At 38.2% G+C, this 16,254-nt stretch overlaps 1 protein-coding gene across 11 annotated transcripts in view; it reads left to right on the top strand.

Annotated features, from left to right (window-relative positions):
• LOC112572115 (sarcolemmal membrane-associated protein-like) overlaps positions 1-16,254 on the top strand; it is a 48,874-nt gene that overhangs the window by 20,665 nt on the left and 11,955 nt on the right. For 6 of the 11 annotated variants that reach the window (XM_025251657.1, XM_025251656.1, XM_025251650.1 and 3 more), the window contains 15 exons: positions 279-336; positions 504-569; positions 1,128-1,190; positions 1,381-1,422; positions 1,994-2,056; positions 2,377-2,439; positions 3,657-3,722; positions 7,444-7,506; positions 7,993-8,259; positions 9,157-9,219; positions 9,576-9,701; positions 9,901-9,963; positions 10,440-10,502; positions 13,608-13,670; positions 14,085-14,147. In XM_025251657.1, the coding sequence (XP_025107442.1) occupies positions 279-336; positions 504-569; positions 1,128-1,190; positions 1,381-1,422; positions 1,994-2,056; positions 2,377-2,439; positions 3,657-3,722; positions 7,444-7,506; positions 7,993-8,259; positions 9,157-9,219; positions 9,576-9,701; positions 9,901-9,963; positions 10,440-10,502; positions 13,608-13,670; positions 14,085-14,147 (1,192 nt within the window). The remainder of the gene's footprint in view (positions 1-278; positions 337-503; positions 570-1,127; positions 1,191-1,380; positions 1,423-1,993; positions 2,057-2,376; positions 2,440-3,656; positions 3,723-7,443; positions 7,507-7,992; positions 8,260-9,156; positions 9,220-9,575; positions 9,702-9,900; positions 9,964-10,439; positions 10,503-13,607; positions 13,671-14,084; positions 14,148-16,254) is intronic. The other 5 variants (XM_025251658.1, XM_025251652.1, XM_025251651.1 and 2 more) reach the window with 4 other exon arrangements.

Raw genomic sequence — 16,254 nt, 5'->3', positions numbered from 1 at the left:
TGTTTGTTACATTTTCAGATATCAGTCTTAAAGTCATACTTACTGATGTTGCCTTTAAGTATTCAGAAATAAAAATAAAATGTTTACAAAATTGTGTCAGTCTCACAACATGTACTGATTTTGTCATGTCATGAATGTCAGCATCAGTTGTACTTTAATTGTAAATAACCAAGAATTATTGTCTGTCTTGTTTATGATAATTTCACCACACTTCATTTCATGTGATAAAATCTCATCGCTCATTTCATACAATAACTGTTGACACATGTTTATTTCAGATTGAGTCACTTCAAGCAGATAATGATTTCGCAAAAGAGCAGCTTGCAGCCATGAAAGGTAGAACAAACTTTTTGTTGATGTCAAGGGTGAAAATGGGTTTTATCTATCATTTTCAGCATCAGACTGGCTTTTCATGGAATTTTATTGTTAAAGTCGGATTTTTAAATGTCTGTTGGTTCTCTTGTCTATGGTGATCTTAGTTAAAATGATGATTGTTGTGGCAGCAAAACTGGAGTCAATGAAAGAGACCAACCAGGGAGAGGACAAAGTCATCACCCTTGGTTTGGATGGTAAGCATATATTTAACTCTTAGCTCAGTAGCACAATCAGTTATAGAGCTATTTGTGTAGTGTTCCACCTTCAGCCCTTCAGGTTTCTGTTGGGGTTATCTCACCCTGAACTCCCGGACCCTGTCTTGCCTTGTGAGTACTAGGCAGGCGTTTTCTTGGGGGTCCCTCCTACTGGCTAGAGATCAAACTATGGCTGTTGTTTGTTTCTCTGCCCAATCCTAGTGATGTTAACTGCCATTTGTGAGACTGGTTATTTGTCCACAGTTAAAACAACCAACTAACCACTTTTTCAGGGGGCCATATCAGGGGTTGAGGATGATCATCCTTTTCCTGTTTAGCTTATTGGTCTGGTCCCAGAGTTTTCAAATGAAGAGGTTGTCTAGTTCAGCTTTTCAAGTAATGAATCTCTCCAGATATACCTAAGTAACAGTTAAACATGCTTCTTATATCGTCTCTGTATGTGTGAGAGAGAGAAAATGAGCATGTGTTATTTTGTGGCAAAATGATACAGTGTAAGCTTACAAATTGAGAGCTTTTATGTAGAGTCATTTCCTTCAGATATTTCCTCTGAAGACATCATACCCATCACAGAAAAGGACAGTGGGCCAGAAAATTTAGAAGGTAATTTGGCTTCTGTTTATTTCAATCAGTCAGTCAATCAGTTATTAAGAGTTAATGCTAATGTCAACAAGTGTGTATAGATTTCTAAAATCTTGGATTAGGTTATATTTCAAGGAGAAATATTTGCTGCAATACAGAGTTAAGAGTACTGCAATTATTGTGCTAATTGTGCTTTTCTTTTTCTTTGAAGATAAACTAAGAGAGCTTCAAGCACAAATTGAAGTCTACAAAGGTAAATAACACTTTATGTGTGTCTTCTGTATGCGTGTTTGAATTTTATCAAATGCTACTGGATATTGAAATGAAATATACCATTATCTGAGAGTTATTGTAGGAAACTTCTAAACTGTATTGGTTAAAAAGGAGAAATTTGGCATGTGCAACTTGGCCATTCTGCAATGTGCTCATGCATCCAAAAGACTTTCATTCACTATTGGCACACTTTGTCACCTGTCTATAACAGTGTCAGAGACTTGCAACTTTCACTATGGGTACAGTTTGTCACTACCATCCATGACAGTGTCAAAGATTTGCAAGGAAACGCAAATTATGTGTTAATAAGTTTAACCATCAGGATAAAAAATATATTGGTGTATTTCTTTACAAAGACCAGGTGTAAAAGAGCATGGCATGTATTTTATAAATTGTTTTCATGATATTTTATATACAGGTCCTTGCTGATTATACTTGCTTAATATATTTTAAAGAACAGTTGTGAGTTCTATTAATCATACCTATCTTGATGAGAATTATTTTTGCAGCTTTAAAAAAAATTAATGATTGATGAACATCATTATTTGCAGCTAAATTAGAAGAATCAGATGTCAAGCTTAAAGAAAGCAGAGACAAGATAGAACAGCTTCAGAGTCAGTGCACTATACTATCTATCACTCAGTTTTCCTTTTTTTTAAATAAATTTTCTTGTTACCTCTGTGTGTGTCTGAGTGTGTGCATGTATGATAGATGGTTCTTTAAAATGTTTATTTTGTGTAGCATACCTGTATATGTAAAAACATAAACAACTATTTTTGTGTACAAATTAACAAGCTGACATTTGACAAACATGAAAAACAAGAGGGAGAGAGTGTGTGCATGTGCATCTGAGAGAGATAGAGTTGTAATCATTTGTGATGCCTACATACCTATTAGCATTCTACGTCATCTTGAACCAAATCATTTCTTTCAGAAGAACTTGAGATGGCTCAACTTGACTCAAGGCAGTACCTTGCCAAGATGACTTCATTAGAAGGTGGATTTTTTGACTGAATTTTGTTTCTCAGTACTAGTTCTGTTTGTACTAGCTCTAGACAACCATCACAATACAAATTTGGAAATTATATATATATAAAACTATGTGAAGACAAGTTTGACTCAGTTTTTTAAATCACTTTAATTGTAGGCTGTGACAGAGTTCTAACTGCTTCTTCATTGCATAAAACTGCAGACTATATAAATAAGGCAGCAATATGTCATATCTGAAAGTTAGCATGTTCTGTATTTTCCACATATAATTTGATAGTTTTATCTATCACTTTTAGAAACACAAAGACATCTGCAATAGAGATCCTGTTAACAGGTTATTGATCAGGACTCACTGGCTGCATGCAGTATTTGGTAGCATCCACTGCTGTGGGTTTTTTGGTGGTCTCCCATTTGTGATTTTCCCTTCCACTTCTTATTTATTATTCTTTGAGCTTAAGACATGTGGGTATTTCTTTTTCGCTCGGTTTTTGTGTCTTTGCTTTTTTTGGTTGTTGTTGTTGCTGTTTTGTTTTATTTTGGTTTTTTAATTTTTACAATCTGCACTGTTTGCAGCTGATATCTCGTTTTGATTGGTCACGTCATGCATAATTCTGGTGGCTGATGCTATTCACTTGCTTGTTCACAAGTTTGTTGGAAAGCATTGCAGTTTGTAGTTCACATTAGTTTTTCTTGAAATTTGATCAAACATTTTAACTTTCTCAACTCTGACTCATTTTATATGGTGGACACTGTAGAGGCTAATGCATAGGGTGAGCCTAGCCAGTTAACTCTCAGTTAATAGAAGGAGCATCTGTTGAGTTTGTGCTACTACTGCAACTGATTCAGATGTAGATAGCACTTGTACATATAAGCAAAATGGGATATCTTTTAGATAATACTCTCGACAGTAAATGCCTCATCACTTAGAATTGCAAACACCTTCAGAAGTGTCTGTTAAAAAGAGTCGAAAGATCACTTTATAACCATATTTTAAAAACCCACAAATAAAAACCTCTTAAAACTGACCAATCAAAACTTTCTTCCCTGCCCTGACCTTACACTTTTTCCTGTTACTATTTCAGTTTTCGTTTTCTTAAATGTGTTACAGTAGCTCTGTCTGGAGTCTTTTGCAGGTTTTCTGTCCATAGTTTTCTTGTGCAGTGGTATTTTTGTAATTGTCCATTTGTGTACAGAAAACAGGCCTTTACTTTCTCATTTGTGCAGAAAAAGTTAAGCTGTCAGATTTACATATGAACCAAATGATGGAAAATGCCTTGGATGGTTTGAAACGTAAGTGCTGCCATGTGAACTAGCTCATTAACACAAAGACAGTACTTACACTATTTATAGATGAACAAGGAGCCAAGATAAATTCAACTGCTAAGATCAGCAGAATTAACATGATGCGTGTGAAGTACAACAATTCATTAGGGATTTTTATGTTTATGAACATAAGCACATAGCATGCAAGTTAATAATGTTTTCTCCCCTTTGTAATACGTGCTAACAAATCTTTAAGCTATTCTAGTCTGCATGTAATGTTGTCGTGAAGGACGAAGGAAAGCTTTTAGAGAAAGATTTGTTGTTTATTGTATGGCATACCACATATGGTTGTCATTAAGCAATACACTTCACTGCATGTTACTGTCACTGGGCTATTTGTGACAACCCTTCTATATACGTGTAACATCTTATTTTCATGTTCATTTTCTTTATTGTTTTATCCTCTGAATCGGTCGATACTAGTTGTAATAATGTGAATAGTAATACTTATTAAGCAAGATATCCCATCATGTCAGGACTGTGATGTAGTGTATCACATTTTCAAATAAGAAAAAGGTATTACATTGAATCTCTGCTCGACCGCACAACATCACCATTATACAAGTGTACGCCCCAACATCAGAACACGAAGATGAAGAGGTTGAGGAATTCTACGAGGAGCTGGACAACATCATCAAGAAAACTCCGAAGAAAGACATCTTGCTTGTCCTTGGCGACTGGAATGCTACGATCGGCCCTGACGCTTACCAACAATGGGCAGGAACAGTCGGCAAGTTTGGCCTAGGCAACACCAACGCAAGAGGCCTACGGCTACTAGAATTCGCTCAGAGTCACCGTCTCACCATTGCCAATACCCTCCACCCGCACAAGAAGTCAAGAACTGTAACGTGGCATTCGCCGGGAGGTCTGGTCCATAAACAGATTGACTTCATCTTGCTGCCTCAGCGTTTCAAATCAAGCATCAACAAAGCACAAACGAGGTCCTTTCCTGGCGCTGACATAGGCAGCGACCACAACCTCGTCCTCACTAGCCTCAAGTTGAAACTGAAGTTGAGACGTGACAACAATAAGAGCCCTCGCATCCGATTCAACCTTGAGAAGCTCAAAGATCCGGACACAGAGAGGATCTTCCAGGCCCAGGTGGGGGCAAATTTGCAGCCCTGGCTACTATAGACTGCGACATAGACGCCCTTGCTGGAAGTATCAAAGAGGTGCTACTCTCTACTGCAGACGAAGTGCTGGGGAAGCAGAGGAAGCGCAAACAACCCTGGGTGACAGACGACATCCTTGATCTTTGCGACGAAAGGAGAGCCTTGAAGAGAGGGAGAGGTCGAGACCCGACGTCAGCAGACAAGTACAGACTTGTCAACCAGCAGATCAGAACAAGGATGAAGGAGGCAAAAGAAGATTGGATCGAAGACCAGTGTTGCAGCGTGGAAATAGGCATGGCAAGCGGAGACAGCAAGAAGGCATATGAAACACTGAAGGCCCTCACCAAGACTCAGCAGCGACCAGCCACAGTCATCGAAGACAGCACCGGACAGCTCCTTACAGAAAACGCTGCTGTACTAAGTCGTTGGACTGAATATTGCCAAGACTTGTACAACTACAAGATCGAGCCAGACACCAGCATTCTCCAGCATCACCAGACTGGGACAAGAGAGGCTGAAGACCTGCCAGTCCTCACTGATGAGGTGAGAGAAGCTATGCACAGTCTGAAGGGAGGAAAGTCACCTGGTGTGGACAACGTACCTGCTGAGCTGCTGAAGCATGGAGGAGACGCAACAACCAAGGCCTTCACCACACTGTGTCAAAAGATATGGGAAGAAAAGAAATGGCCAAAAGAATGGCTCAGTCTATCATCATCCCACTCCCTAAGAAAGGGAACCTGAGGCAGTGCCAGAACTACAGAACCATCAGTCTGATAAGTCACCCAAGCAAAGTAATGCTCAGAATCATCCTCAACCGCTTAAAACCTATTGCAGAGGAACTGCTGGCAGAAGAACAGGCTGGCTTCAGGGCTGGAAGAAGCACGGTAGAACAGATCTTTAACTGCCGTGTTATGATAGAAAAACACCTGGAGCATCAACGTCAACTATACCATAACTTCATCGATTTCAAAAAAGCTTTTGATCGTGTCTGGCACGATGGACTCTGGCAGGTCATGAGATCATTCAACATAGAGGAGGGACTGATCCAGATGGTAGCAGCACTCTACAAGAACGCCTCCAGCGCGGTACTACTCAACAACCAGCTAGGCGAGTTCTTCGCGATGACGATCGGGGTCCGTCAAGGGTGCCTACTCTCTCCCATCCTTTTTAACATCTTCCTTGAAAAAATCATGCAAGACACCCTCCACAACCACCTTACCTCAATCTCCATTGGTGGCAGACCCCTGTGCAACCTCCGCTTTGCAGATGACATTGACCTCATGGCAGGCAGTAACAACGAACTTCAGGATTTGACGGACAGACTCTCCAGGCGAGCGGGGCCTATGGCATGGAAATAAGCTCAGAAAAAAAGCAAAGTAATGATTATTTCCACCACCGACAGCAGCAGCAACATCGTCATGAACGGCCAGAAACTGGAGGAGGTCAACAGCTTCAAGTATTTGGGTGCCACCCTGACTAGAGATGGTTGCTGTACAGCAGAGATCCGTATCAGGATTGGTATGGCAACATCCGCAATGTCCAGGCTGGATAGGATCTGGCGAAGCAACTCAATCAGCTTCAGTACCAAGCACAGGCTGTACAAGTCCCTCGTAGTGTCAATCCTACTCTACGGCTGCGAGACTTGGACGCTGCTTGCCGCAACGGAAAAGAAGCTCCAGGCCTTTGAGAACAAGTGCTTGAGAAAGCTGCTCCGCATCTCGTACCGCGAACACAAGACCAACGCATACGTATGGAGCACCGTAACCTCCCTCGTGGGCCCACATGAGCCCCTTCTGGCAACAGTGAAGCGGCGCAAGCTCGCCTGGTTCGGTCACGTCACCCGCCACAACACCCTGTCCAAGACGATCCTACAAGGAACCCTCGAAGGGAGCCGTCGTCGTGGTCGTCCGAGGAAAAGCTGGGTCACCAACATTAAAGAATGGACCGAACGCGAGATGCCAGACCTGCTCTCATCTGCTCAAGACAGGACCGGGTGGAAAATTCTGTCTGTTGCTGCTGCCGGACGGTCCCCCCTACGCCCGGACCGGGCATGGGACTGACCTGACCTGACCTGATTACATTGAATTTGTTTTGATATGTGACATTCAAGTTTATGACAATTTGACAATGAAACCATTTTTTTAAATATTAAAATTTTTTTTTTTGAATGTTCAAGCAATCCCATATATTCAGTACTGTTTTTAGGATTAGACAACTAAGACTCTTTTCATTCCACACTGTGCACTTAGTTTTACTATGTAATTCAAATAATGGATAATAGAAGTAAAAATATCCAGCTTAGTTCTTTTGAAACAGATTGTTAGTACTTATTAGAGATTTAGAGATGTAAGGTAAATTATTTAGCTTATGAGTTTGGGTGTGTACAGCTGGTGGTGCACAGCGCTTTGTATCCTAATGCTTACAGCAATCAGGGTAGCTACAACAGGCATCGAGTAACAGTAATGGACTGACAGACCTAGATTATGTTAATATACTTTACTGAAGTATTCACATCTACATTCTATGTTTTCCTTTTTTCACACGTACAAAATATAAGTTGTTTTGTTCCTTTGCAGTTCAGCTGAAGGAATCACAAAAACAAAATGAAAGTAGCAATGATCTTATTCAGGCCCTGGAAGGTTAGTTTTAAATGTGCATTCATACCTAAACAAGTGTGTGTGTGATAAAGAAGCATATAGCTACTTTTTGAGGAGTGCAGATGTTGACAAGAGCTACAGAAGATTTAGAGATGGACTGAAAAGCAATGTTTTGGTGATCAGCATAGAAAAAGATTAATGAGTTGTTTTGGTTTTTTTTTTTCTCATCTTGTTACTTGAAACACTTCATACTATGCCTGTAGTAATTCGATAATATTTTCACATATTGTGACTTAACTTTGTCAAGTATTTTGTTCCTGCAGAGCATGTTCTCATGATAAACTTTAACAAATTGTGTGCCATGGTAGAGCTTAGTTGCAGGCACAGCATAAAACACAGTCAGCCGTCAACAAATTGTGTAAATCACTTTTTATTTAAGAAATAGCCTACAATCATCTTCACTTTTGGCAGTTAGTGTTTGCTGTGCACACTACCCACACTGATACATTTTTTGGGGGTTGATGATAGATCACATCCAGAAAATTGAGAACCAGCTGCATCAGCAACAGAATGAAGTGTCCTTCGACAGGGTCACCATGAGCTTCTCAGATACCAGCTGTACTTTGGATGGCAACGACAACCATGACACTAATAACGTGAATAATTCGGAATCTATGAACGCAGTCAATGGATATTTGTTGGGAAGGTCACCTATAGTCGAAGTGCTGGATTCCAACCTTTTGTCGTCATCTGTCACATCTTGTACATCTAGTCTTTCGGACTTTTGTGACAGTGGTAGGTATTTGTCATATGAATGGTACTGGGGTCCTTTTTTTTGCTCGAGAGAGTCTAGGAAAGAATTTTTATGTGATGCACACTTTAAATAACATGTTTATTGTCCCAGCATAGAGATTTTTTTAAGAAGAAAAATATTGTTTAGGTCAACTGATTTGCAAGAAAGCACTTTTTGAGCATTTAAAAAATGTGTTGTCTTTCTGTCCTTCCCCCTCCCTTTTATATGCATTTGGGAATCTTGTCAGTTCTAGATTTTTTTTTTTTTTGACTAACATAATCAACAGAGAAAAGGACATCTCAGTAAATAAAGTCCATAATTTAAATCCTTTTAAAATATTTAATTATTATTTATATGTTTTCATATTATGACTACCTCATTTTGCCTCCACACTTCCTGGACTTTTCTGATCAGTGTGTTGGTCTCTTGCATGTAGATTTACTACAAGACCAATATCAGGGAATTGGTTGGGGGATGGGGGTGGTCCTTGAACAGACAAAGCATAGTGAATGAACCCATTTTTTGAAAGATATGAGTAGGTACATATATTATATAGACAGTGTTCGTTAGTCTTAAGATGGGGTGTGTCTTTGGTCAGTGCTTTATAACAAAATATGTTTAGAAAATTGGCATTTGTCCTGGCGTTTGATTAGGCAAGCCTTCCTTTATATTGTTATATTATCTATATTCTGTTATACAGTTAGGCTTTTTATATATAATAATGTTGTGTTTATTGATCTGCTGAGATATTTGAAGTGTGCCATTACTTAAATCTTACATGGTAAGTGTGACTGTTGGTTTGTTAATCAGTCCATTTCATTTGGGCAGTCAGCAAACCTGCCTTTGTCTGAGGGAGAAAGCTTTAATAGGTATTTTTTGTGAATTTTAATTTTTTGCAGAAAAATTAAAAGAAGCACAGGAGGCTCAAAAGAAGGCAGAAGCAGAAATACAGAAATACAAAGGTATTTAAAGCACTGTCGTCAAACAAGAAATGAAAGTTAATTGCATTACCATTACTTTTCTAATTTTGAAGTTTTGGGATAGTGAGGAGGCATAAGGAAAGGAGCAATGGACAGAAATCATATGAGCTGTGTGATGAGCACTGACTACAGTGGATAAGAAGATATAATAGGATTTAACTTGACTAGATTTTTGGGGAGAGTGTTAGTGTGGGTATTTAGTTTCTCTTGTTGTATATGTGCACAAGCCAGTGTGTGCGACAGTATGCTGAAGTAGCAGAAATATTTTTGTGTTTTGCTTGTACACGTTGGCACCCGTGTTTTGTAACTTATCATAGATATTGCAAACATATCTCCAGATGAAATTAAAGAATCCACACAGAAACTGAAGAAATCCGGCGATGAGGTTACTCAGCTAAAGACCCAGCTTTTCGACTCTCAGCAGCTGGCCAAGGAACGAGCAGACCTAGTGACTGATCTCCAAGGTAGTATGAGTTGATGCTTTTTACCCAGCAGGCTCTCAGTGGGTATTTGTTGTGTGGTACTAAACTGCAAGCTCTCTTCATGTAAATATTAACCTCACTTTGTGTAAACAGTACCAGAACCCTTTGCAGAATTGTGAAAGTGTTTGGCAGAGCTTCAAAGCTATCAAATGTCAATCATTAAGGCATTGTTTTTCAACAGACCAGCTGAAGAAAGCAGAGGCAGCAACTAAAGAGGTGAAGCAGCAGATTTTGGAACTGAGAGGTAGGAGTTGTTATGGCTCTGTCTATGCATGCAGTTATGTCATTTTATGAATGCTGTACCTAATTGCAATCACATTTTATTTCTGTTTCCCATCAGTGCTAATTTCTTTTTTCCACCAGATTTCTTACTTACCTACTTGCTGTTCTCGCCACATAGAATAACGATCTGCTTGCTATTTTGCCTTGCATGATTCTTGTTTGTTGTAATTACCAAGGCCACCTTGCCCTCTTGAAGTCATTAAGATGAGAGCCCAAAATAGTTGACTGATGTGTGTGCAGGCATGCATCATTCAGCAACCCTGTCCACTTTTTAAAAACTCCTAGCATAAGTGTATTTAAGTGGTGACTTGGTTTGTTATTGACTACAGTTATTGTCATTTTTGTCAGAAGCCTGTTTTTTTGTTTTTTCCTTTTCTTTCGTTTGCATGTAGCATGCATTTGACCCTTGATTCTCTCCCTGTCCTCTCTGGCTAACAGATGGTCTCTTGGAAGAACAAGAGCAAACTCGATTAAGCCACGAGGCTATGGAGAAACTGCAAAGTGAGTGACCATCCTCATGAGTGGCAGCGCACTCATTTACTCACTTCTCTGGCTTTCCACGCTTGCTTTTTGGTCGCATTTTTTAAACAAAGTTGTATTAACATTTTCATGTAGTTGTTTCAGAACTCTTTTGTGTCTGGTCTTGCTGTGCATTTTACTGATAGTGCTGCTGTTTGATCTGTTGGTATAAGGTATTTCAAAAATCTCGCTCATGTTTTTGCTGCACATTTTACTTATAGTGCTGTTTAATTTGTAGGTATGTGGTGCGTCCGAACGTACATCATTAACATTTGTTGTATTAGATGCTTACTGTGACCTTGTAGGGTACTGGCATTTTAACAGTGACATGTTCTATTCATCTTCACAACCACTGACTTGCGGCTGCTTTTATGACTATGCATTGGTGATAGGTCATTCAGGAACTGTGTGTTGGCAAGCTTAATGTTCTCGTGGAATATTTCTCTTTCTCGGGTCTGAACTCCCTGGTTAGAGATACATAAGGGAACTTCCCATGCTTTGTTTAGATACTAGATCACAAGTTTGACCTTTTTTTAGGTTTCTTTAGTAATCATTTAATGTTATAATGTTGTAGAAGTGTAATGTTTGTATGCATCCCTTAGGTCTGGTGTAGTTAGAGCTTAAAAATTAGTTCAGAAAGTAACTTTGGTTTTTTGAAACTGTATTTAGACATGCTTTCTGCAATAATCTCACATGGAGAAAAAGTACTTTCTGCAGTTTTCCAAGATACAAGCTTGTTTTCTGTAATATTTGTGCTTTCTTTGTTTTGTTGACTGTTCACTGTGGCAGAGTTGAGTTTTTTAAATCGGTTATGGTGAAGACTAAAGTAACCATGGAGCTAAATTCATGGAAATATCGATTCAAGGTTAAAGATTATTCACACTTTCATGGGGTATTGAGATATTAATATACAGTGATACCTCGGTTCTCGAACATAATTCGTTCCGGGAGGACGGTCGAGAACCAAATTGTTCGAGAACCGAAGCAATGAAACCCATAGGAAATAATGGAAACTGGATTAATTCGTTCCAAGCCCCAGAAAATGCCTATTTACTGGCCTAATTTGTATATAATATGTAGAAAAACATGAGTCTCAACAAGAAATAAGAAATAAAAGTATTTATTAAAACAAAAAAAAAAAATAAAATGTACTGTACAGTACAGTAAATTGTGTTTCATTACTGTACTCTACCAAACATGGCGGTTATTGTATTGAAGGGGAGTCCTCTTCAATAAAAACAGAGGGTAACTGCTCTTCGGGTGTTTCTGTTCTCTGTATCTTTTGCTGAGAGAATCAGAATCTTGCTCTGCAGTTGCTTGTCTGATTTCTTTACGGAAGAATTTGTCAATTGTTTGCTGTTTTTTTCTCCTTTGCAAAATTTTGCGGAAAGTGACATAACATTGTCATTAAAAATGTTAACTGCTCTATTTGCTACCACTTTATCAGGGTGATGTTGTTCAACAAAATTTGCGATTTCTGCCCAATTTGCACACATTTCATGACTCTCTCCACAAAAACGTCACTCTCTCTCTCTGCACTCACACTGATGACGCAAGCAAGGCGCGCTGAATCAGAGATCTGTAGGTCCCTACAGATCTCTGGCTGAATGAACGCCATTCGGCTCAACTCGGCTCATCGGAATGTTCGAGTTCCAAATATTTGTTCGGATTCCAAGACAAAATTTTCTCGAATTTCCTGGTCGAATACCGATTTGGTCGAAAACCAAGGCGTTCGAGAACCGAGGTATCACTGTATATATACAAATTCATACACATTCCTATCTTTATATGCACTCTCTTTCTCATGCACACACATTCACTGATCAGTTTGTAACAGCTAATATATTAAAAGCTAATTTTTTGACTCACCTTTAAAGCATATCACTTGTCACTGTTTATGTAATCAAATAAATCAAAGTATATAAACACGCGTAAAAAAGGAATAAACTTTTGAAGTAATGTTTCTGCCTCTCTCATTTTTATTTAAATCTCACACACATATAATGTTGGTTCTTCTAGGTCACCATCCATATAATAACTTTACTCACCTTACTTCTGTATGATAGCTCTTAGGTCACTGGTATTTGTATTCACCTGAATATTGTTTCATAACTTTTGGGTCGCTGGTATTTGTTACAGGGTGGCTTTAAGAAGAAACATATACACATCACATCAAGCTTCTTTGCTAAGTGTTTGAACATATGGGTTGGGGTGACAGTATGCTAGATCTTTTTCTCCCTTTAAAAAAGAAAGTCATGTGGAATTTTTCTTTTGCTGGATGGGGTAAAGCTCAGTGTAAGATGTTATTTTGTCAAAATATGAGTGAATAATCCTTCTGTTCTCGAAATACAGGAATACATACATCACCATATCGCCATGTTAAGAAGAAACTAATAGCACAGACATTAAGATTGTACATGACTATGTTTACAATATTAAAGTGACAGCCAGTGGAAGAAATCAGACCATCTGTTAGTATATATATCTGTGGACAGATGTTCATGGTGATGTTTAAAGGCATGTATTTTAAGAATGGTAGGGTAGAGGGGGTATTCACCCAGATTTTGAGAAATGTTATTATCTTGCCCTGAGCTTCAACTAGTCACTAGTCACACAATTTTCACCCCATTAGAGCTTTACAGAAAGTTTAGTGCTCTGTCTGCAACCTTTTTTTTTTTGAAAATGGTGTTAACAGCTGCGGTGGCTGTTGCAGTTATTGTGTTTTGGATAATGTGTTATAATATTCTTATCTTTCTAAACATATGGAAATTTTAAAGACCACAAACAGTGTCATTGTTTTATAAATATTAAAGGGGATCCAATGAGGATTTCAGACAGGGTGCAAGAAAAACCACTTCATAAACTCGGGAGCAGTTCTTCATTATTTACAAACCTTTTATCTTATTCCTAGTGTAAAATTTAGAAAATCCCTTAGATGGCTATCGGTGCAGACCTTATTGCTGAGATGCGAATTGTTCATAGTCTCCAAGCTTTGTTCAGAAAGAATGCCATCATATGCCATGACAAGTATAAAGCTGGTTGAAATTTAATTTCTAGAAATAATTACCTGGAGATTTTTTTTTTCAGGTCAGTTGGAAACAGAACGGACCAGGCATAAGCAGACTCTGACAGAATTGGAGGAGTCTAGAAGTAAGCATAAGTGTAATTTTTTGTACATTTTTTTTAAAGCAACTAATACTCAATTAATGGAGATTGATTGCTGATAACCTTGAAAAGAATAGCGGTAAAATTCTGGATTCTTGTATCTGCAGGTCACCATTGGTGATGCTTTTAGAGGTTAAATATTCCTTAGCAGTGAAAAGAGCAAGCAAAAGTATATTTTTCTTTTCTTCTCTGAGGTTATAAACTGGTAAATATTATTCATGAACTGTGAATGCATTGCTAGAACTCTTATCTGTTTTGAATCTGTGCTGATTGTGTTTGAGCATGCGGAAGGGCTATCTGATTGTAAAGGAGCCTTTGGATCTATCAGTGTCAGTGAAAAAAAAAAAAAAATTGGAATCCTTGCAGCATGTTAGTGGGCTTACATCTCTTGTTTACTAGGTCAGCTGCTAGCTGCACAACAGTCAGCCAAGCAGAGCCACAACGAAGCAGAACAGATGCGCAGTAAGTTTTCTAGATTTAGTTTCCCACTGTGGCGGGTAGGTTCCACTGAAAAGATACAGCTTACTCTTTTTAATTAAGGAGTGCTTTTTGCTAAATGCTACCGGTCAGCAGAATCATGGCACCTTGATAGAAAAAAAACCCCACAATAATGTGTGGTAAGAGCAGGTGTGTGATTTAAGTTTTCCTTGAGGTGAGACATCTCTTTTTTTTTTTTTTAAACAGAGAGAAAAATTTTGTACTTATCCCTAAACATTTAAAATATACAGAAATATATTTTTTCCTTCCTTCCTTCCCCTTTTCCCCTCTCCCTTCCCACCAATTGAACAGGCTGCAATAAACTTAACAGTAGTTCTGCAATAATGTTTGCAATTGGAAATGTTAGATAAAATTTGAATAATTGTTTGTTACTCGTATCCACAGGCTAATAACACAAGAATTTTTTTTTTAATGTGTTTCATATGTCTCTACATTCCCCTTATCTATATTTTTCTTTCTTTGCTGGATCATTAGCTCACTTACATTGTAACTCACAGTCTCAACTTCTTACTGCTAACCTGCGAGGCAGAGTGTATTTTTGATCTACAAAACTGATGACATCTGAAATTTAACTTGGCATTTTCTTGACATTCGATACAGCATGCTTCAGTGATGCTTGTTTAAATATTTTTATTTGGTTACCTAGATTTGCTGTCATTACTAAAGGCACAAATATCAAAGACCTGACTTTCATATTTGTTTCAATACACACACAAACGTGAAGCTAAGGAGTAGACACTTCATGCCCATAATATAACAGGGTTCCCAGGTCCTTGCAAGGTCCTTTTAAGTCCTTTTATATTGAATTTTCGCCGAAAGGCCTTTTAAGTCCTTTTATTTGCCATGGGGTCCTTTCAAATTCTCACACAGGTCCTTACATTTTCTCTGTGACCCTTTTAAGTCCTTTTATCGATAAAATATTACCACAAATTTATTTCCGGAGTCGACTTTGGCGCAAAATGCCGACGATTTTTCGCCACATGTTTGGTCTACACATCTGTACAACACTAGTTGCCCTTCCGTATTCGCAAAAAACTCTTTTTTCAAAAGGTCTTTAGAAACTTACTCTTTCTTGAACTTTGATCTTCTAATACTACTGTGCATAGCTCTATTTCTCTCTCTCTTCCCGTTAGAGTGTGTGTGCGAGAGAGAGACACGTGAACTGACTTTTGTATTACACCAAAGAATGGCTTTCAGGTTTTGCAATTATTATTACTTAGATTTCTAGAAAAGTTGGAACATTAATGGTGTATGTTATCAGCGCGCTAAGGACACTTTTTAAGTTATCTAATCTAAATATGGCAGACGGGCATCAAAATTAACTCTTTGATTATTTATTACTAGAAATACATGTATTTGAGAACATAGAGAAGACCACAGATTCATAAATAATACATCTTTCCGACCACACAAGAGAAAAACTTAAGCATTGATGACTGTCACTTAGGTCCTTACGAATGCATGAAAGGTCCTTTTAAGGTCCTTTTAAGGTCCTTTTTTGGCACCATCCCTGATCCCTGGGAACCCTGTATAAGTATCTCCCATATTTTTTGTTTTAGCATGTTAGATGCTAGTCGTATTATTTAAGGTTGGATTTAAACCATTGTTAAATAATTATCCTCAGAGAATTTGTTGTTGGCCATGCTGTAGAATTGTAAAAACCAATTGAGGTTAAGTAAAAGGTTTAGAAAAAAATTTTTTTAGAGGTCTTAGTTAATTACACCAATTTTCCTCTTTGTCTCCTTTTTCTTCTTGCTTTTTGGAAAATTGAAAGCATGTAACTTCTTTGTTCTAACTATGTATATAGCATTGACATGTATAATAATTTTTATATTCTATTTTGAGAAGAGTGGGTGAACGCAGATCAATAATGTGCATGAATTCATGCATGTACACACACACACATCTTCCTTGTGCATGCAAATAATTGTAGACAGCACACAATACTGCATGCTGAAAAAGCAACTCAGTTGAGCTGGAATCTTTTATTTTTAATAAAAGTTGTTGGGTAGAGACGGTTTTTGTGCAGCTATAGGTGTCAGAGATTTGAGGGCCAGTTACTGCAAGTAAA

Source organism: Pomacea canaliculata, linkage group LG9, assembly GCF_003073045.1.
Source record: "Pomacea canaliculata isolate SZHN2017 linkage group LG9, ASM307304v1, whole genome shotgun sequence".
Classification (NCBI taxonomy): domain Eukaryota; kingdom Metazoa; phylum Mollusca; class Gastropoda; order Architaenioglossa; family Ampullariidae; genus Pomacea; species Pomacea canaliculata.
The sequence above is the reverse complement of the archived record's forward strand: the minus strand, read 5'-3'. Positions and strand labels throughout refer to the sequence as shown.